The 22,219-nt window shown below is 37.9% G+C and overlaps 1 protein-coding gene across 5 annotated transcripts in view; it reads left to right on the top strand.

Moving 5' to 3' along the window:
• Positions 1–4,478: 4,478 nt before the first annotated feature.
• The window catches only part of CD200R1 (CD200 receptor 1), a 43,682-nt gene continuing 25,941 nt past the window's right edge, over positions 4,479–22,219 (top strand). For 3 of the 5 annotated variants that reach the window (XM_023213304.3, XM_023213295.3, XM_023213270.3), the window contains exon 1: positions 4,479–4,828. In XM_023213304.3, coding sequence (XP_023069072.1) covers positions 4,762–4,828 — 67 coding nt within the window. In that variant the 5' untranslated portion in view covers positions 4,479–4,761. The remainder of the gene's footprint in view (positions 4,829–22,219) is intronic. The other 2 variants (XM_023213288.3, XM_023213279.3) reach the window with 2 other exon arrangements.

Here is a 22,219-nt window from a genome sequence, read left to right as displayed (position 1 = left end):
GTATGATATCTATACTATCCATCAGGTAGTCATTTGTTATGTTTCAGCAGTTTCCAAAAGATGTAAATTAAATATATGTTTAGGCATGTTAGCATCCTTTGTGATCAAAATCTTAATGTGCAGCTATTTTTGAATTTGCTAGATAAATTTACAAAAATCTTAGCATTGGTTTCATCAAATTGTCTCCAGGGGGCAGCAGAGAGTAATCTTAATGCAAATAGATGATTAGAAACAGCACAGGGTTTGCTTATTTGTTTAAACAAAACAGACCAATTATGAGAAGGTAAAGAAGAAAGAGTGAATGAATACATAAATAGATTCAGTAGGGATTAGGAATATGGGGGATGTATTGGAGGCAAAACAGAGTTACCACCTTCAAAAAAGTAGATAGTAAAGGAGAGACTAATTAGCCACATAGCTTAAGAAGTAGACTTAAGAAATCTCACTTTGGAGTGAATCCTGTTTCTATCACTTATCAACTGTGTGGCTTTTGACGATTTACATAACTTCTCTGCTTTGAGTTTCCTCAATGGTAAATGGTATTTACTATATAGGATTGTTGAGATAATTAAATTAGGTAATATTTATAAACTGCTTAGAACAAGACCAGGGTATTAAGCTTAGGGCTTGACAAATATTTGCTATGGATCTGACCAGTGAGATTTGCAGTTGATATTTAGCTAAATATAAAATGTGATTACTAATTTCTCTACTCTGATTTTGCTTATTTTGATACTGCACGCATTTGATTTTCAAACATCTATTTCTCAATTTTCCTTTTTGTATAATCTGTAAAATTATAATGAAAAAATAATCATTAATTCCAATATGATATATTTTTTCTTTTTAAGAATAATTTTTATGCATGTGACATAGATCAACCATATATTAGGAATAAAAAATGTCAAGAAAAGTCAATATAATAGTCGGTATAAAAATAGAAATATGCATTTTTTGAGGCTCTTTTAAGTTACCATTTAGTCCATTTAATGATTGTCCATGGAGAAAGATACAGGATTTCAGATGAGTCTTGAGAGCGTGGGTCAATGAAGGTTACAGGGAGGTAAACTGGAAAATAGAAAATGGAATATGGCCAGGAAAGCAGTCTTTTTATGCAATTGTATGTTGAATTATCGAATTTTTGTGGTAATTCATTAGATTCAAATCTGTAGTTATTGTACAAGGGAGCAGAGAGGAAGTAAAGAAAAGAGTAGAGCGTTGTAGCGTTTGAGTCCCTTAAAATCCTTTAGACTATTACGTATTGTTCTTTTTACCTCTGTGAAATTGGTATATTACCACTTGGCTAGCAGGACAGAGTAGATTGAGGGAATTAGGACTAAGTGTTTAGTTAGTATATTTGTGTGAGCGTGTGTGTGTGTATGTTTGTGTGTGCACACATGCATGTGTATAGAAGGGTAAGTCAGGCCAGATGTCTAAGCCAGAGAGTTCACCAAAAGTAACAGTGACAAGGCAAGTAGTTATTGGCCCATTTTGCAAGAATCACATCCAGAAAATTTAGCTACGGTAGGAAGGGCAGGCAGGTGCTGAAGTTCTCGGCAGTCAAGACTCAAATATAAGAGGTAAATGAGTAGGCAGTGGTACTGGGGAACAAAGGGTCCAGGGAACAGAAGTCAGGAATAAAATTCCATAGAGTCTTTGCAGTAAGTATTCAAGAGTCATGCACAGCTCCTACATAATGGGGAGGAATCCCAAGGGCAAGGCTGCAACATTTCATCTTAAATGGTTTCAGTGTGGCTAAGTCTGAATCTGACATAGGAGAGAAAGATATATACCTGATTGGAAGAAGTTTACTTCAACAACATTTACAGGTACCTACATCAATTTTCAGTTTATTGCAGTTAATAAATTGAGTAAACCAACCATGCTGGTTTGGGGGCATTATGGCCTAAAGTAGTTCTAATTTACTAAAGCTTCTGTGTCTTTTTGTTGTGGCTACAACATTAATTGGCATTACATTGTTCTGTTTGTTTCTCTTATGCTATGATTCTTAATTGGTATTATTGAAGGAGAATTGGAAAACTGGTAGAGTAAAAGATTTGGGTTTCTGACTTGAACGACACCTGTTTCTTGATCCTTTTTCACTCTTTTGCTTTGCTTCCTGGGTCCTGTGCCCAAGGGACCCAACCAGGGAGAATTTGGGGCCTTTAGATTTTTTAGAGAGGTGCATTTACCAGACACATCTTTCTCTAATTATACTGACTTTCATGGCATGTCGTGGGTGATTATGTTAACAAACTTTTAGTCCCTTTATTGTTTTAAACATTCACGGTCCATTAAAGGTAGAAGGTGGGAGTTGAGAGGTTACAGGCGTGTGGTTTGGGGGTGGAGAGGATGAGGGACCAGGGAGAGAAACTGTCATCCTGCCAAATCTATTTTGCGAATTTTATGGTTTTTTATACCCATCACTTGATTCTTAAACTGCTGATTGCAGATTGTGGTCTGACCTCAGGTGAGTGCATTGGAGTGTGTCTATGAAAGTTGTTGCCTGAAATTTCAAAGTAGAGGAGCTGAGTGAAAAGAACACAGGGCTAGAAAATATAACACATTTTATTCCCAGCTGTGCCAACAAATCGCTTTGAGGCCGTAGGCCATTTAGCCCTTCTGTGGTTTAGTTTTAGCTATGTCATTGAGCAGATATTAAAATAAATGATCTCCAAGAATTTTTGATGACATGAGAAAAAGCTAATGTCAATATAACATAAACAGATACAAACTTGACTAAGAAACTTTCCCAGTATCACTGGACTAGTAATTGCACGACAGAAACTTAACCCTATGTCTCTCTGTATCCTAAACCAGTGTGAATTTTAACTTTAACTTCCCTCTGCTCACTGCAACCCCTACCTCCTGGGTTCAAGCGATTCTCATGCCTCAGGCTCCCAAGTAGCTGGGACTACAGATGAGTGCCATCACACCTGGCTAATTTTTTTTTTTTTTTTAAGTAGAGATGGAGTTTGGAGTTTTGTCATGTTGCCCAGGCTGGTCTTGAACTCCTGAGCTCAGGCAATCTGCCCTCTTCGGCCTCCCAATGTGCTAGGATTACAGGCGTGAGCCGCTACTCCCGGCCAACTTTAACTTCTATGTGGTGGAAAACCAGAATGTTACCCGTATTTTAAATGATGTATTCTCACTAATTTTCCAACACCTGGTGAAACATTAGACAGAAGAGAAGACATTTTTTGTAATGGTCTTCCCATTGTCATAGCTCATACCCTCAAGAGTTCCATGCCCTCAAGGACCTGATTTCACTGTCTTCATCAAATTAATTAATTGGAAAAAAAGCTTGAGAAGGGGAAAAGGGGAAATATTTATAATGTTTGGCAAGAAGGAAGATGAAACTGCTAACTGAGAAAAAAAAATGCATGCTGTTTTATCTTTTTCCTGTTTGCAATGTTTTCTTCCCCTTCCTGTATAGTTTTGCCTTGGGGTAGAAAATTTTTAGCATATAGAATATTTTTCCCTCTCTCAGACATAACTTAAAAGCGTAGTAACTAGCAACATTAAGGAAGAGGTTTTTGTTTGTTTGTTTGTTTGTTTGTTGGTGGTGGGGGAAGTCTGAATTCCAGATGTGTGGCAACTAAAAGATAGGTGATTAGTTGTAATTTGGTTAAAATGATCAGTCTGATTCTCCAAAGGTGAAACTGAATGGCAATGAGTACTGAGTTCTGTTAAACAGAATGCCCTCACCCCCAATAAGGTAGATACCTACGTCCGAATTACTGAAACCTGTGAATATGTTACCTTGTGTGGCAAAAAGGACTTTGCAGATGTGATTAAATTAAGGATCTTGAAATTAGGAGATCATATTGGATTATTTGGGTGGACTGAAAATAATCACAAGGTATTTACGAAAGGGAGGCAGAAGGGTCACAGTCAGAAAAGGAGATGTGACGGTGGACCAGAAGGCCGAATGATGTAGCTCCAAGCCAAGAAATGCAGGCATTCTCAAGTCGCTGGAAAGGACAGGGAACAAATTCTGTCCGAGCCTCCAGATGGAGTGCAGCCCTTCCAACACCTTTATTTTAGTCCCCTAAGTTCCATTTCAGACTTTTGATCACCAGAACTGTAAGATAATAAATGTTATGTTGTCTTAAGCCACTGAGTTTATGGTAATTTATTACAGTAGCAATAGGAAGCTAATACACTTATGATGTTTACAGGGTTGTGTGTTGACTCCCATTATAGACAGTAATTTCACACAATAATTTTCAAGGAAAAATACTGTATTCCAGACTTGAATACTAAGGCCATAAAGCTCTTCAACCTGGAGAAAGCCTCTAAAAGTTATCATGAATGGGAAATTTACAAGGATGGGCCAAAATAGATCAATATTCTGTTTTACTTTTTGGTGCAAGTTTAGACAAATCTGTTTATCTTGGACATGTTCAGTGCCTTACTGTAAAATTTATCTGTGTACAGCAGAAGTGAGAGGAGAACCAATGAGCTGAGAGATAATTCAATCAATCTGCTTCCTCCGTCTTTGCTTCAGGGCTTCATACAGGAAATCTATTGCTGTGTCAAGTTCCAGAGAAAAGCTTCGTTCGTCCAAGTTACTAACCAGGCTAAACCACATAGACGTGAAGGAAGGGTCTAGAAGGAAGGGAGTGCCCCACTGTTGATGGAGTAAGAGGATCCTGTACCGAGAAGCTGACCAGAGAGGGTCTCACCATGTACACAGTTCCTTCTGTACCTGTGTGGAGGAAAAGTACTGAGTGAAGGGCAGAAAAAGAGAAAACAGAAATGCTCTGCCCTTGGAGAACTGCTAACCTAGGGCTACTGTTGATTTTGGCTGTCTTCTTAGTGGCTGGTAAGTTTGAATTCTCTTTGGGAGAACAGTGAGAAACCTGGTCTCAGATCTTCCTTAGTTTATGTTTTGTCTGTCTTCTGGGGCAATGCAAATCAATTGCAATAATAGATATAGGGGGTTGCTAAATACGGGTTACTCCCATATCTAGTTTACTTTATCATCCTTTTTTCTGGTGTCTTGCTTATTTTACTTTGTATCCTACTACAATATACAGATCTCTATAATTTGTCTTACTGCCCACTTCCTTATTTCCTGTTTTTTGAACAAGGCAGGATAAATCAAATACATACTAGCAGCAATCAAAGGCACTTAGGTTCTCTTTATCTTATTCTCTGCCCCCACCCCCTTTTTTGAGACAAGGTCTTGCTCTGTTGCCCAGGCAGGCGTGCAGTGGTGCAATCATGGCTCACTACAGCCTGTAACTCCAGGGCTCAAGCAGTCCTCCCACTCAGCCTCCTGAGTGTCTAGGGCTACAGATATGTACCACTATACTTGGCTAATTTTTAAAATTTCTGATAGAGATAGAGTCTTGCTATATTGTCCACACTGGTCTTGAGCTCCTGGCTTCAAGCGATTCTCCCATCTCAGACTCCCAAAGCATTGGGATTACAGGCATGAGCCACTGCACCCAGCCTCTTCTCTCTTAAATTTTTTCTTAAAAAATAAGAACCCTAACTCATTGAGGTCCACATTGCCAGTAGCATAGATGAGGACAGTTTATTGCTTTCTGTCACTTTCGATGATTAGGCACTTAAAAAATATAATATGCTTACAGTTATAGTGGTGTGTCTGTGATGTATGTCTGTATTTATCTTCAAGATGTGTGGGCTGTAAGAGACACTACGAGTTAGAGAACACGCTCTTCAACATCTAGGTTCCTATAGAAGTTATAGAGAACTTGGGCCACTGTGGGGGTGTCCTGGTTTCACTGTAGGTTAGGAGTTGGTGTGGGAGGGAGTTTTCAGGTTTCACTTTTAGTAGACGAAGCAGCTGCAAGGGAAGAGTGTAGTTGGTTTTAAATGTTATAATTTGATAATTGAAAGAAGAAAAGGCATTTTTCCTAATTTCCGAATGACTTCCAGCAAAAAATCTACTTTCCACGTGTTAATCTTACTAGTGAGCACATGCAAAATAACTATACTCTATGACTGTACCTTTCTATTGAGAATTTTCACATGCTTTTCCCCCTTTGATCTGCACAGCAACCCAGTGAGTTAGACATGGAAGACACCTCTCCATTTTACAAAGGTAGAAACGGAGGCGTAGAGAGGTAAAATAATTTGCCCAAGGTTAGATATGACTAGTGTGCGGCAGAATCACAATCAGCAATGATATGCATCAGTAAGCAACACTAAACATTTGAGTGGGCAATTTTCCTCATTATTTAACCATTGTGCTTTTCACCAAAGAACATCAGTGAAAAAAGTCAAGCTGATACTTAGTTTTAGCCTTAATAGACTGTTCCTCACCTAAAATAGTCAAGTGATCTGAACCTTTCAGTAGTTGAGATCTCATTGTAGAAAGCTCTTCTAGAAACTTGTGCAGGACCCAGCTTGGCTGGGGCAGCCAGATAGGCCAGGAGCTATTTATGTCACATTGCACTGTTACTTCTGGGAAAAGGAAAAAAAAAATGATTAAAACAAAATTTATAATTTTCAATTTTAAAGGTTGAAAAGTTTAAATTTTAAAACTATTTCTGAACACAACTAGGAAAGACTACGTATATCAGATCATGAGGTCTATGCTTATGTTATTGTAAAGTTATTAAATGTTTGAAATCAAGATGTAAAAAAAATATTACTTTACATGTAGTGATTTGGTGTGATAGGTTTACCATGACATGATTTAGAATAATGTGAAGCATACCACTTGGGGAAATGACTTTATGTCTTTATTGCTAAAACTGCTATGTTATTAATATTGCCAAACAGAAAGAACTCGCTTTGTACAAGATAAATTCACAAAGGAACAAGGGAGCTAATGATTTAAATATAAAACATAGTATTCATTTGGCTTCCGTATTTTTGTTTACTTATTTGCTTATAACTTCAAGCAGCTTGGTAGTTAGTAAACAAGATTTATCCAGAAAAAACCTAAGGGGAAAAATAAAAACAACCTAAATTGTGCACATCAGAGCAATATTCCCAACCTTGTACATGGTCCCCTTCCTGGGCACTCCCCATACCCAGTGCCACTTCTTCCTCCTTCTTTTAGCCCTATTGTCTTCTAGATTTTTTTGTATGTGTTCCAATTATATTTTGGTGTTCCAATTAAAATTATTCCATCTTTTATAAAAGCTACTGATTTTGTGATTATGAGTTACTGAAAAGGAACCCTCCATTTCTTTCCTTCTTTGGGCTAATTTGTATTCACTTATTGTTGTCTTTCACTAGAGGACAGATGGTAACAACAAGAGGAGATAAAAATCAAGACAGGGCTCTAAGGTAGCTTTGGCAGATTTGCAAACAATGGAAAAAGATTAAAAACAATTGTGCAAAAGAAGGGTTCTGTCCTTATTAATAATTTTAGTCCCATCTTCCTTTTCTAGTTTGCAGTATTTGAGAATTTACATTATAATACTTTATAGGTGTGTTTTTCTCTAAATGTTCATGCTTAAGCAGTTAATTAAAAGTCCTTATTAATGTGTGTGTGTGTGTGTGTGTGTGTGTGTGTAGAATAGTGCCTAAAAGTTATTAGCAATCTAAATTAGAGAGACAAAGGTAAGATGAAACAATTGGTGAACATTTAAAATCAGTAAGTCTTGAAATTGTATATGAAACTAGGACAAATCTAAAGCAGGGAGAAATTACAGTGGGTTGGAGTTGTGGAAGATTTTATGGAGATGGGTCTTGAGCTAGGCTTTGAATGACAGGTTTGGATAAATGAGGAAATGCAGAAAAAGGAATTGGAAGGATGGGATGTGTAGCATGTGCAAATGCAAGGTGCTTCAGAGAGAAAGAGCTGTAGCTTGCAGGAACGGAGATTGTGTGTTAAATGATAGTAGGAAATAAGGCTGGATTTTGGGGGTCCTTAATAGCTCAATAAAAGAACCTGGGTATTAGTCAGTAGACAATGAGGAGCCATCTGTTCTTTGGTGAACAGGAAAATTTATAATTGAATAGGATTTTTGGAGAATAATGTGGTAACAGTGTCCCATTGAGTGGCAGTGACACTAGGTAAAATATTTATTTTGAAACATGAGTCAAGAGCTTCTACCCTGGGGTTCTCATTTGAAAAAAGTTATGTGATGCCACTGAGATATATATGTGACTGAGAAGGGAGTTACGTTGTGAAGGAAGATGTTAAGTTCAGTAGAGGAAGGGAGGACAAGTAGGAGGAAAATTCCTGCAGATATTTGGAAATACAGTCAGCCCTGTGTATTGCATCCCTGGATTCAACCAACTTCTGTTGAAAATATAAAGGGAAAAGATAGATTATTTCATGTACAGATTTTGTTGTCATTTCCTAAATAATTCCATATAATAGCTACTTGTATATCATTTACATTGTATTAGGTATTATAAGCAATCAGAGATGAAAGTATATGAGAGATTGTGCATAAGTTGTATGAAGTACTACACCATTTTATATTAGGGATTTGAGCATCCTTGAATTTTGTTATCTCTGGGGGTCCTAGAACTAATCCCCCAAGGACACTGAGGGATGACTGTATAGAAAACTCTAGTGTTTGTGAATCATTCATGAAGTAGATGATCCATCCCACAAACAGAATAAACATAGGAACAAAAAAAAAAATAGAATAAGCACTAGAGATATTTAGATTTGGGCTCTAAGAACCATACTTACCTCTTTCCAGTCTATAAAAGATAGGAAGATCTGAGAAGAGACAGGAAGGGAGCCAAAGTGGAGTATCAGTTGAATGCTTAACTTCATGTAGGAGGAGATACTCTTCTGAAATTGAGGATTAAGATGAGACATTTTATATATAGGGATGCTAGTAGGTTGAGGATGGCAGTAAGGTAATGGGAACAAATGAGAGAGTTTACAGTAGATAAATTTCCTCCCAGTAAGGTCATGAATATTTCAGTTAATGGTGTTTAGTTAATACAATGACCCAGTTGTTGTTTGATTTTATGTTGTGTCTGAAAAATTAACCTGTACATTGATTAAAATATAGTAACCCTCAACACATTTTTGCATCTTCTCCCTTATTATCACTCACATACATTTGTCAATTCCTGATTGGAATTTGGGAGCAGATCTGTGGTTATAAAATAGCTTTGGACTGTGTGATGCTAGTACCCCCTAAGAATCAAGTCAACAATCATTACTTTTTAAATAATAATAATAGTAATAAATATCACTGATTTATATAATTCATACAATAGGCACAGTCACCATCAGCCCTTTTTTTCTCAGGAAGAAATGACATTATTCATGCATTAACACTAAGCGAGCAACTTCAGAGTTTTTCTCGCTAGAATTTATATGCCTAGACCCCATTCTAAGACCAAAATCTGGTTTGTATTTACGGAAAGCAATACCAAAGAGTTCCAGGATTAAAGCAGGGCTAAAAGTTTTTCCATTTCTTTTTTGAGATAGGGTCTCACTGTATCTGTCACCCAGGCTGGAGTGCAGTGGTGCAATCATGGCTTACTACGGCCTTGACCTCCCAGTCTCAGGTGATCCTCCTGTTTCAGACTCCCAAGTATCTGGGACTACAGGTGTGCACCACCATGCCAGGCTAATCTTTTTTTTTTTTTTTTTTTTTTTTGTATTTTTTGTAGAGGCAGGGTTTTCCCATGTTGCCCAGGCTGGTCTTGAACTCCTGGATTCAAGTGATCCTCCTGCCTTGCCCTCCCAAAGTGTTGGAATTACAGGCATGAGTCACCGTACCTGGCCAGTTTTTCCACTTTTGAAGAAATGATTTTCTTTAAAAATCTCTGCTATGTTGAGTTATTGATACTGTTGCAGGTTCTCTTAGAAATCAGACTCTGAGATAGAGTTTTGTGTACAGGATGCTCGTGAGCAGAGGGAGAAGTCTACCTGCAATCTCAACCAACTGACACCCTCACCTGACCCCACAGGGAGCTCAGGAGCTAGAGTGGCCTTAGAGAGGCCCTGCATTGAATAAAAATGGCTGGTCCTTTATATCTCCATCTAAATCAGTCACTGGATATGGGCTCCCCTGGAAAGGGTCTGACTTTGGTCAAAGTAACTGAAGTCATCCCTGGAGAGGCTGAAAACCGAAGACTGTCTGTTGACAGTGATCCTAGTGGCAGGAACAAAAAGTCAAAGGCAATTGTTGGTGGCACATACTATGTCCACTCTAGTTGTCATTTCTAATACTCTTAATTGCTTCTTGAATTTCCAAGTTTCTACCTGATATTATTTTCTTTCATCCTGAATAATTTGTGTTATTGTTGCTAGTAGTGTAGGTCTGCTAGTGAGGAGTTCTTAGTTCTTAGTTTTCTTTTTATATATATTTTCCCCAATATCTTGTCTTTCTGTTCTTTTGATTGAATAATTTCTATTGCTATATATTCAAGTTCACTGACAATTACAATTTCCTTTCTCCTGTCCATTCTTCTGTAAAGCCCCAGTTAATATATTATTTTAGATATTGTATTTTTCAATTTTAAGATTTCCATTTATTTGTTAAAAGTTTGTTTTTTTTCTCTGCTGAGATTTTTCTGTGTTTTATTCATTCATCGTGAGTATATTTTTCTTTATGTCACTAAGCATAGCTGAATGTTGCTTTAAGACTCTTGTCTGAGAATTCGAGTGTCTGGGTCAGCTTGAAGTTGTTGGTGTCCCTTAATGTATTTTCTCCTAAGAATGGGCCACATTTTCTTTGTTCTTTGTAATTAAATAGTTTTATTTGGGTTTTGAATGTTACACAGATTCTGTTATATTACTGTGTTGGTATTTTACTGGGTTGGACTCAAACTGCAAACTCTACCCCTTGAACAGCATCTCAAATCTCAGTTCTTTTACGGGTAGCTAATTTGCTTTGACTGTAACCTGCAATGTGTGGTTTAGAGTCATCAGAGATATGCGTAGAGTGTATGCAGAATTTGGAACTCATTTACTCTGACTCTATCACTTTTCAGAGTAAGGTTGCCCTAAAATCTGCCTGCTGGTTCTTCAGAAAACTGTGGGTTTTCTATTAGAGTTTTAGCTGCCTACTGTGGTATCATCTGCAGCCCTCTCTGGGGTTAGTGTCAGTAAAAATGGGGAAATAATGGGAACCTACACCCACAACTCTGAGTCCTTATTTCCTTCTTCCAAGCATTGACACCGTTCACGAATTTTTCTGCTTCCTCCACTTTCCAGTAACCTCGGGTAGTTGTTTTTATATTTTTCCACAATTTATAGTTCTTACCTGTGGAAACTCACTGGCCCATAAAGAAGTGAAACTTTCTTCAAATATACATATTTTAAAATATTATTGTATTTTTACAACAATATTGTTGTATTTTTACAACTAATATTGACTTAATGGTTATATTGTTTTGGATGTTAAGATTGAATATATTATTATGCCTTTTTGCTTTCTAAATTTTATCCATGTATTGGATGTTTTGGTACATTTCATTTTTCTCAATAAAATTTCATTCTTCTTTTCCACAATTTCTAGTAAAATTTCTAGATACTAATTTAGATACCAATAGATACCAATTTCTAATACGAATATAACTCTGTGTTGGTTCTAAAGATCGGTTATGTAATTCTAACCACTAGCTGTTTCATCTTTAGAAATTGCTTAACTTCTTTTGACAGTAATTTCCTCATTTGTGAAATGAAGGAGATGTATGACACTATTAAGAAGTATAAAGCCTTCAGAAAGGAAGTACTTTAGAAACCTTCTAATTAAAAATCTTTCATTTTATACATGGGACAAATAAAGCCCAGGCGTGTATGTGGGGCTGCTAATCATATCACACAGCGTTCTGGGGTATGAGCTGAGTTTTGAACACCTTCATAGTACAAAAATTAGAGGGGAAAGGGACGGGGCAAGTGTGTGGGAGGAAATCTATGACTTTTAGATGTGATACATTTGAAATGACAGCAAGTATTCAAGTGGGGATAAAGTTTAGCTAAATGTTTGAGATTTTTGCTTAGGAAAAATAAGTCAGAGCTAAAATGTGGGCGGGTTATTCTGTCAAGCAGTAATTTAGAGTGTCTGTCATGTATCAGTCACTGTGCTTCATGCTGTGGACATTTGATCAAGACAGACACAGGTCCTGCTCTCATGGAGTTTAAATCTGCTGGGAAAGATAGATATTAAATCAATTACTGCAAGTAAATAATGTGCAAGTGCGTAAGAATAAATACAGGGTGACATAGAAATGTGTAATCGGTGAGTCTAATCTGGTTTGAGGATCAAGTTAGGCTTCTCTAAGGAAGTGATGTTTAAGATGAAGATGAACAGAAACAGCGAGGTAAGAAGAGTTGAGGGATGAACATTCCAGGCAGGTCAAACAGGCTTACTGAAGGACAGAGGGAGCTAAACTGTGACTGAAGTGGTGAAAACAAGAGGAAATCACCTGTGTAGAGATCTAGTTGAAGTTCAAGGGGTTGAGGAGCAAGAGGAGAGAAAGTGTAAAGAGAAGAAGTAGCTGAGACTTTGGTGAATACTGACATTACGATGCCCAAGGAGAAAGATAGCTTGCAGAAAAGATATGGGAGGAGGCAGTGAAGATAAGGAAGGAGACAGAGAAGGGAATGCATGGGTGTAACTGGGAAGGCTAGGAAAGGGGTTTTAGAAGGAGAGGAAAGTGATTCATTGTATTAAAATCCACCAACAACTTAGGAACGCCAGCACTGAAAAGAGGCCAAAAGCTTGACTATAAAAGGGCTGGTGACCTTGAAAATTGCAGTTTGAGTGGATAGATGTGGGAACAGTGAGATTGCTGGTATTGAGGAGGGAGTGGGTGGGAAGGAAATTGAGGCTGTGGGCACAGACTACTCATTCTAGAAGTTAGGCAGCGAAGAAAGGAGAAGGGATCCTAGCTAGAAGAGGAAGTAGCATCTAATAAAGTTTTTTTTTTTTTTTTTTTTTTTTCTACCAGCATAGGGGAAACCTGAGTATATTTAAAGGATATTATTTGAGAAATTTCAATGATTTGGAAGAAATATTTTTCCAACCAGTATGTGTTTATGTAGTTTTAAGGTGTTTAGTAATTTCTTTTCTTTTTCTCTGCCATTTTGTTACTTTACCAAGAATGCTACCTTTTCCTAAAAGGTTTATCCACTACATAATATGAGAATATCTGCTTTTATGATTCATTTTGTGGTGCTGATAATTTCTTGAAAGAAAATGTCCAAATGGTAAATGTTTACAGGTCCCCAATAATAAAATCTAACTATTTTAATTCTTCACAAAGTAATCCTACTTATCTTTAATTGGCTCTTCCCTAGTTGTTCCCCAGGGATGGTTCTAAACCAGTAATTTTAAGGTAGTTGCCAGACAGAATTCCCTATAGAGCCTGAGATTGCCTATAGAGCTTAAGCCTGCATAATCAGACTTTTCTAGTATATAGGGATCTAGACTTTCACAAGTCTTTTCAGGGTATTCTGATGGGTGCCAGGGTTCAGAACACTGCTCTGAGTCTTTTCTAGTTTCCTCATCACCCCAACTATCCTCATGTCCTTTGCAGACAGCTGCTCACCTCCTGATTTACCATTGTCCAGTGTGGACTTCTTTAATGTCCACAGATGGTAAGGTTTCTGAGAGCAGGAACCTTACCTCATTCAAGCTGCCATTTCCTAAGCTCTGCCGAGCTACTTGCCACTAAGTAGGTACTAACAAGTGTTTGTTAACCTGCTTCCTCAAAATGTTTCTTGTGTCTGTAATAATTCTTAACCTTTTTGTTCCCCTCTTAGAGATGAAATATCAATCTTTTCCAAAAGCAAACCTGCTTTTTGTCTCATTCCTTCTCGTACCTCTGGGATCCTGCTTGACCAGTTAGCTTCCTCATTCTTGTAACTTCTGGCTCTCCCTCTTCCTGTCTATGAATGTGCTGTGTTCCCCTCTATCATTAATTTTTTTTTTCTTTTGAGACAGAGTCTTGCTCTGTCACCAGGCTGGAGTGCAGTGGTGCGATCTTGGCTCACTGCAACCTCTGCCTCCTGGGTTCAAGCAATTCTCCTGCCTTAGCCTCCCAAGTAGCTGGGACTACAGACACATACCACTATGCCCGGCTAATTTTTGTATTTTTAGTAGAAACGGGGTTTCACCATGTTGGCCGGGATGGTCTTCATCTGTTGACCTCGTGATCCGCCCGCCTTGGCCTCCCAGAGTGCTGGGATTACAGGCGTGAACCACCACACCTGGCCTGTTAAATATCTTCTTGATCCGTCATAGTTCCTGATGTTGCTCCATCTCTCTCTGTCTTTCAAGTTTAACATGAAAGGATGAAACCAGTGTCATTTCTCCCATTCTTTCAAGGTCAGCATTCTTGAAAGACTAAGTCTACATTTGTTGACTCCATTACCTCTGATCAGCCCCTTTCAATCTGGTTTCCACTTGTACTTCTTTTTTTGTTGTTATACTTGATGTTCTAGGGTACATGTGCACAATGTGCAGGTTTGTTATATATGTATACATGTGCCATGTTGGTGTGTTGCACCCATTAACTCATCATTTACATTAGGTATATCTCCTAATGTTATCCCTCCCCACTCCCCCCATCCCATAACAGGCCCTGGTGTGTGATGTTCCCCTTCGTGTGTCCAAGTATTCTCGTTGTTCAATTCCCACCTGTGAGAATATGCTGTGTTTGGTTTTCTGTTCTTGTGATAGTTTGCTGAGAATGGTGGTTTCCAGCTGCATCCATGTCCCTACAAAGGACATGAACTTATCCTTTTTTTATGGCTGCATAGTATTCCATGCACAGAATGTATATGTGCCACATTTTCTTAATCCAGTCTGTCATTGATGGACATTTGGGTTGGTTCCAAGTCTTTGCTATTGTGAATAGTGCCGCAGTAAACATATGTGTGTATGTGTCTTTATAGCAGCATGATTTATAATCCTTTGGGTATATACCCAGTAATGGGATGGCTGGGTCAAATGGTATTTCTAGTTCTAGATCCTTGAGGAATCGCCACACTGTCTGCCACAATGGTTGAATTAGTTTACAATCCCACCAACAGTGTAAAAGCATTTCTATTTCTCCACATCCTCTCCAGCACCTGTTGTTCCTGACTTTTTAATGATCGCCATTCTAACTGGTGTGAGATGGTATCTCATTGTGGTTTTAATTTGTATTTCTCTGATGGCTAGTGATGATGAGCATTTTTTCATGTGTCTGTTGTACTTCTTTGTTAAACTTACTCTCTTTCAGATCTTAAGGTCACTGATGACCTTTTTGTTACCAAATCATAAAGCTTCTTAATTCTTAGGTTAAGACTGTTCTGCATATGTTTTATTCTTGATTGTTCCTGTCTTGAAACCTCCTCTTTACTTGGTGTATTAGTCTGTTTTCACACTGCTGATAAAGACATACCTGAGACTGGGCAATTTACAAAAGAAAGAGGTTTAATGGGCTTACAATTCTATGTGGCTGGGAAGGCCTCATAATAATGGTGGAAGGTGAAAGGCACATCTCACATGGCTGCAGACAAGAGAATAGAACTTGTGCGGGGAAACTCCCATTTTTAAAACCATCAGATCTCGTGAGACTGATTCACTATCACAAGAACAGCATGGGAAAGATCTGCCCCTATGATTCAAATACCTCCCACTGGGTCCCTCCCATAACACGTGGGAATTTAAGATGAGATTTGGGTGGTGACACAGCCAAACCATATCATTCTGCCCCTGGACCCTCCCAAATCTCATGTCCTCATATTTCAAAATCAATCATTCCTTCCCAACAGTTCCCCAAAGTCTTAACTCATTTCAGCATCAACTCAAAAGTCCACAGTTTAGTCTCATCAGAGACAAGGCAAGTTTCTTCCACCTATGAGCCTGTAAAATCAAAAGCAGGTTAGTTACTTCCTAGATTCAACGGGGTACAAGCATTGTATAAATACAGTCATTCCAAATGGGAGAAATTGGTCAAAACAAAGGGGCTACAGGCACCATGCAAGTCCAAAATTCAGCAAGGCAGTCAAATCTTAAAGCTCCACAATGATCTCCTTTGATTCCATGTCTCTCATCCAGGTCATGCTGATGCAAGAGGTGGGTCCCCATGGTCTTGGGCAGCTTTGTCCCTGTGGCTTTTCAGGGTACAGTCACCCTCCCGGCTGCTTTCATGAGCTAGTGTTGAGTGTCTGTGGTCTTTCCAGGGGCAGAGTGAAAGCTGTCAATGGATCTACCATTCTGGGGTCTACAGTACAGTGGCCCTCTTCTCACAGCTCCACTAGGCAGTGCCTCAGTAGGGACTCTGTGTGGGGGCTCCAACCCTACATTTCCTTTCCATACTGCCCTAGCAGAGGTTCTCCATGAGAGTCCTGCCACTGCAGCAAATTTCTGCCTGGACATTCAGGCATTACCATACATCCTCTGAAATCTAGGTGGAGGTTCCCAAACCCCAATTCTTGACTTCCATGCACTGACAGGCTCAACACCACATGAAAGCTGCCACAGCTTGAGGCTTGCACCATCTGAAGCCACGGCCTGAGCTGTGTGTTGGCCCCTTTCAGCCATGGCTGGAGCAGTTGGAACACAAGGGGCCAAGTCTCTAGACTGCACACAGCGTGGGGATCCTGGACCTGGCCACAAAACCATTTTTTTCTCCTTACCCTCCAGGCCTGTGATGGGAGGGGCTGCTGTGAAGACCTCTGACATGCCCAGGAGACATTTTCCACCTTGTCTTGGGGATTAACATTCAGCTCCTTGTTACCTATGCAAATTTCTGCAGCTGGCTTGAATTTCTCCTCAGAAAATGGGATCTTTTTTTCTATGACACTGTCAGGCTGCAAATTTTCTGAACTTTTGTGCTCTGCTTCACTTATAAAACTGAATGCCTTTAACAGCACCCAAGTCACATCTTGAATACGTTGCTGCTTAAAAGTTTCTTCCACCAGATACCCTAAATCATCTCTCTCAAGTTTAAAGTTCCACAAATCTCTAGGGCAGGGGCAAAATGCTGCCAGCATCTTTGCTAAAACATGACAAGAGTCACCTTTGCTCCAGTTCCCAACAAGATCCTCATCCCCATCTGAGACCACCTCAGCCTGGATTTCATTGTCCATATCATTATCAGCATTTTGGCCAAAGCCATTCAACAAATCTCTAGGGCATTCCTAACTTTCCCACATTTTCCTGTCTTCTTCTGAGCCCTCCAAACTCTTCCAACCTCTACCTGCTACTCAGTTCCAAAGTCGGTTTGACATTTTTGGGTATCTTTTCAACAGTGCCCCACTTTTCTGGTACCAATTCACTGTATTAGTCTGTTATCACACTGCTGATAAAGACATACCTGAGACCAGGCAATTTACAAAAGGAAGAGTTTTAATGGACTTACAGTTCTATGTGACTGGGAAGGCCTCACAATAATGGTGGAAGGTGAAAGGCACATCTTACATGGCAGCAGACAAGAGAAGAGAGCTTGCGCAGGGAAACTCCTGTCTTTAAAACCATCAGATCTTGTGAGACTTATTCACTATCATGAGAACAGCATGGGAAAGACCTGCCCCCATGATTCAAATACCTCCTACTAGGTCCCTCCCACAACACATGGGAATTCAAGATGAGATTTGGGTGGGGACACAGCCAAACCATATCACTCGGCTTTATGGCACTGCATTTACATCCTACTTTTCTTCATTGTTTTTGTTAAGTGCAATGCCTCCAAGAGATCTCTAATTATAAATGTTTTCAAGGCTCTAGTTTTGGCCCTTTCTCTAACATCAGAGACTGCAGTTTGGCAGCCTATGGGTTTGCAGACACTTTTAGCTGAGCATGTAATTTTTTAAAAAAAACTAGCTGCCAGTTAATAATAAAATTTGGAGATTTTACCTATAATCCCTAACCTAGTGTCTGGGGTGGCAATAAGGATTAAGTCCAATGATGCAGGTAAAGTACTTAGCACTGCATCTTCATTTATAAGCATTCAAAAATGATAATTTAATGATCGTTTGTGGTTTTCAAAGCTCTTCTTATATATTATTTGATAACATTTAATTAGGCCCCTACAGATAAACTTTTTGGTTGTTTTCAGTTTTTTTAAACTACAATTTCAAAACTGTTTTCAGATTTTTTGGAAAACAATGCTAGAATTAGTATCCTAGTACATATCTTTGCATATGTTAATATGCATAGGTATTCAATGTCTACATATCCATTGAACATGTTGTCCTTTATGATCAGTGATAAGCATTTGTACAACATCTGCCTTAGGTTAGGGAATATGTTTGTCTTCATTAACTAGTTTTGGAGTTTGTGACAGTAATTGCCTCAAAAAAATACTCCCAAAACCAAAAATGATAGTACATGTTTTGCTGAAGGGAAAATGAGAGGATGTAATTCATTTAGTTATCTAAAAAGATCCAAGAAAGAAGCAAGAAAGGAAGAGGTAAAAGTCGTATTTTCAAGCCATTAGAAATTGTTTAATGCTTAATCCATGCATAATTCATAGTGGTTCATCTCTACATTTGTTATAATAACTTTGAAGATTTATTGAAGTTTGAAAGAAACTCTGAAACTTCAAGACTTGTTGAAGTTTGAAAGAAAATAGACTTCAAGGGTTAAAAGCTTGACTCACCAAATGTAGAGTGAAATAATTTTATTTGGTTTCCTCAAGCAAAATGCCATGATATTTTTAGATTTCAATGTATATTAATTTTGTGTTCTAGTTTTTGAAGTACTGTCAGTAGAACACAGAAACTTTTAGTATGAATTTCCTGGAAAATTAATGTTTGCCATTGTAACAGTATGAAATACAACATGGTTTTCAAATGAAAACATTCTCCCTCACACGTCTCACGGCATATTATCTTAATTGTTCTTCCTTCCAACAAGTACTGTAGTAAATTCATTAACATTTAAATAACAGTAAAGTTTATAATAAGCAATTAGAATGAATTCTACTTAACTCATACCAGCATAGAGACCCCAAGTCCTATAAAGAAATGTCCATAGAAATGTCAAAATAAACCATTATACACGATTCCCTTTTGCAGCTAATATAGTTACCTGATAAAGTCATAACCACATTAGTTAGTCCACAGTTTTGCCCCAAGTTGAGTTTCAGTTTGAAGTTCATTGATCAGACTCCTAACTTACCTGCTTGTATTCCTCCAGAAGACCTGCAACTGAAGGAAAGGGCAGAACATCTTTTTTATTTTCCATCTCCATACATTAGAAATAATACATGAGTATTAGCAACAATGTTAACTATTTAAGTATGGCATAAGACTCGCTCTCTTTTGGTTAGTAATAGTTATCGAATTAGGGGTTTTTAACAGGAATGGTGATGTTTCAGAAATGTCTATCTCTAAGTTTTTTTAGAGAGTAGAGCATGCAGAGCACAGCATTTTACATTAAATAAAAACTGCTTAACATGACAAGAAAATCATGTGCTGTTTCTGAGAGCCTTTTTTTTTTTTTTTCTTCACTGGAGGAAACCTCCATGAAGTGTGGGTTTGCAGCGTCATGCCTGTTTCTATGTGTGGGTGTATATGCTTGCTCAGGCATAGGATGATAATGATTTGGGAAAGGAAACTTCTGGTGCTCAAAGTGAGTAAGAGGTTTCGCTAGTAGTAAAATCACGAAAGCATTCTTCCTTCTACTGATGGTTTTGACTTAGACAGAAATAATTTTTTTAAAGCATTATTTTCAGTGTGAAATATCTTTGTATTTAGTTTTGTGCTTATTTGTGTAGAAGCGTATTCTAATGTTATGTGTGTGAAAACCTAATGTTTCTGATGCTGTTTTTCATTATCTCCTTTCAGCTTTATGGAAGAATAATTTATGTACAATTAATTACATCAATTTAAAACATGTAATTTAATAAATTTTGGCAGTTGTATATACCTGTGAATCATCACCACAAACAAGATACAAAACATTTTCATCACTTTCCAAAATATTTCTCATGTATCTTTAGTCCATCCCTGCCTTCACCCTCATTTGCAGGCAATCACTGATCTGTTCTTTGTCACCAGAGATTACTTAGCATTTTATATTAGTAGCAGTATTTTTTGTAGTATGTAGTATGCATTCTTTTGTGCATATCTTGTACTTTCAATTAGTAGAATGATTTTGAGATTTGTCAATGTGTTTTCTTTTTTGCTGTTGAGTAGTAGTCCTTTGTATGGATAACTGATTAACTATTAATTGACTTTTGAGTTGTTTCCAGTTTTTGGCAATTTTGAATAAATATTTGCAAATAAGGCCACTATGAACATTCATGCATAAGTCTTCTGTGGACATGTTTTCATTTCTCTTAGATAAAGTTGGAATGAACAGATAATATGGTGGGCACACGTTTGAATTTTGAAAAAAAAACCTGCCAGAAATTTACCAGTGTAATTTATATTATTTTACATTCCCACTAGTAATGTATGAGAGTTTTAACTTCTCCACATTTTTGCCAGGATTTATTATTGGTCGTTTTAATTTTAGCCGTACTTATAGGTATGTAATCATTATCTCACTATGTTTTATATCTGCATTTATTTTAAGGTTACTAATATTGAACATCTTTGCATGAATCTATTGACCATTTTAATATCTTTTTATTTTTCGTGAGGGGTCTGTTCAAATCATTTGCCCAGATTTTAATTGATTTTTAAAGTTATTGAATTGTAACAGTTCTTTACATATTCTACATAGCAATCTTTTGTTAGATATGTATATTGCAAATATTTTCTTTTACTCTGTGTTTTGTCTTTCATTATCTTAATGATATCTTTCTAAAATCAAAATATTTAAATTTTGTTAGTGTTCAATTTATCAAATTTTCTTTCATGGCTTGTTCTATTTATGTCCCAATAAATCTTTGCCTGTGTCAAAGTCAGAGATGCTCTTATATATTTTCTTCTAGGGGTATTACAGTTTCAACTTTTGCATTTAAGCCAATAATCCAATTATAGGTAATGTTTTGTGTATGTGTAAAGGATTGAAGTTCATTTTTTTGCATATGTATAACCAGTTGTTCCATCATGTGTTGTTGAATAACTTGTAGTTCTTTGTAAAATTGCCTTAACACTTTTATTTTAAATCAATAGATTGGTTGGAGGGTGGAGCACGAAGGTGGAATAGAACTCTTTAGCAATCATTCCCCTATATAAACATCAATTTGAACAACTATTTGCACATGAAAATACCGTAACAAGAGCTAAAGAAACCAAGTGAGAGAACACAGTGCCTAGTTATAAGTGTATTAATAAGAAAAGATATATTGAAGAGTTTTTAATTACAATATCTTGGAAATTTAAAATTACAGTTTTAAATTACTTGTGTCACTTCTTACCCAATTCTAGACAGCACAGTGTGATGAGAAATACTGTCTACTTGGGGGAAAGAGGGAAAATAAACATGGAACTTTGCCTTGGACCCCAACACTGGACCCACCAGAGTAAAATGCAGCACTGGGAAGACTCCGATGACTGCTGACAGCAGGCTGGTGCCTGTGGACACCAGACCCACCCCAGCACCAGGTGGGAGCCCATAACCCATGTGAGGCAAACTCAATCAGCACTCTATCACTGTCAGCTGACTACAGTGTCCTTGGTCTCTGAACAAACCTCAGAGGTAGGCATGCCTCAGTGGCTACATGGTATTGGGTGAACTCCAACACCAAACCAATCTCGTGGCCAAGGGATTCCAGCCTGACCATGGTAGTACTAGGCTTAGGATGCTCCTAGTGCTCCAATGACCACAGTGATCTAGGACATAGGGATCATGCCAGTAGGTCTTCCCAGGATCTCTGGAAAAGCTTACTGTTGGAAAGCATTCCCACCCAGAGTCAATCTATGAAGTGCCTACTTCTTCAAATGCACAGACATTGAGCATGGCCACAAGGATCAAGAACCATCAGGGAAACATAACATCACCAGAGAGACAAAATAAAGTGACAGTGACCAACCACAAAGACATGGAGATGTTTGAATAGCCTGACCAAGAGTTCAAAAATAACTGTTTTAAGGAAGCTCAACAAAGTTCAAGAAAAACAATTCAATGAAATTAGGAAAATATCAAGTGGCCAGAAAAGGAAATCTAATAGAGAGACTGAAATAATTTCAAAAAAATCAAACAGAAATCCTAGTGCTGAAAAATACAATGAAAAAAATGAAAAATATAATGTAGAGTATCAACAGTAGAATTATCAAGCAAAAGGAAGAATCTGTGAACTTGAAACAAGTTATTTGAAAATATGAGAGTCTGTTTCAAGATGGCCGAATAGGAGCAGCTTCAGTCTCCAACTCCCAGCGCGAGCGACACAGAAGACCGGCGATTTCTACATTTTCAAC

Source organism: Piliocolobus tephrosceles, chromosome 2 (assembly GCF_002776525.5).
Source record: "Piliocolobus tephrosceles isolate RC106 chromosome 2, ASM277652v3, whole genome shotgun sequence".
Classification (NCBI taxonomy): Eukaryota; Metazoa; Chordata; class Mammalia; order Primates; family Cercopithecidae; genus Piliocolobus; species Piliocolobus tephrosceles.
The sequence above is the reverse complement of the archived record's forward strand: the minus strand, read 5'-3'. Positions and strand labels throughout refer to the sequence as shown.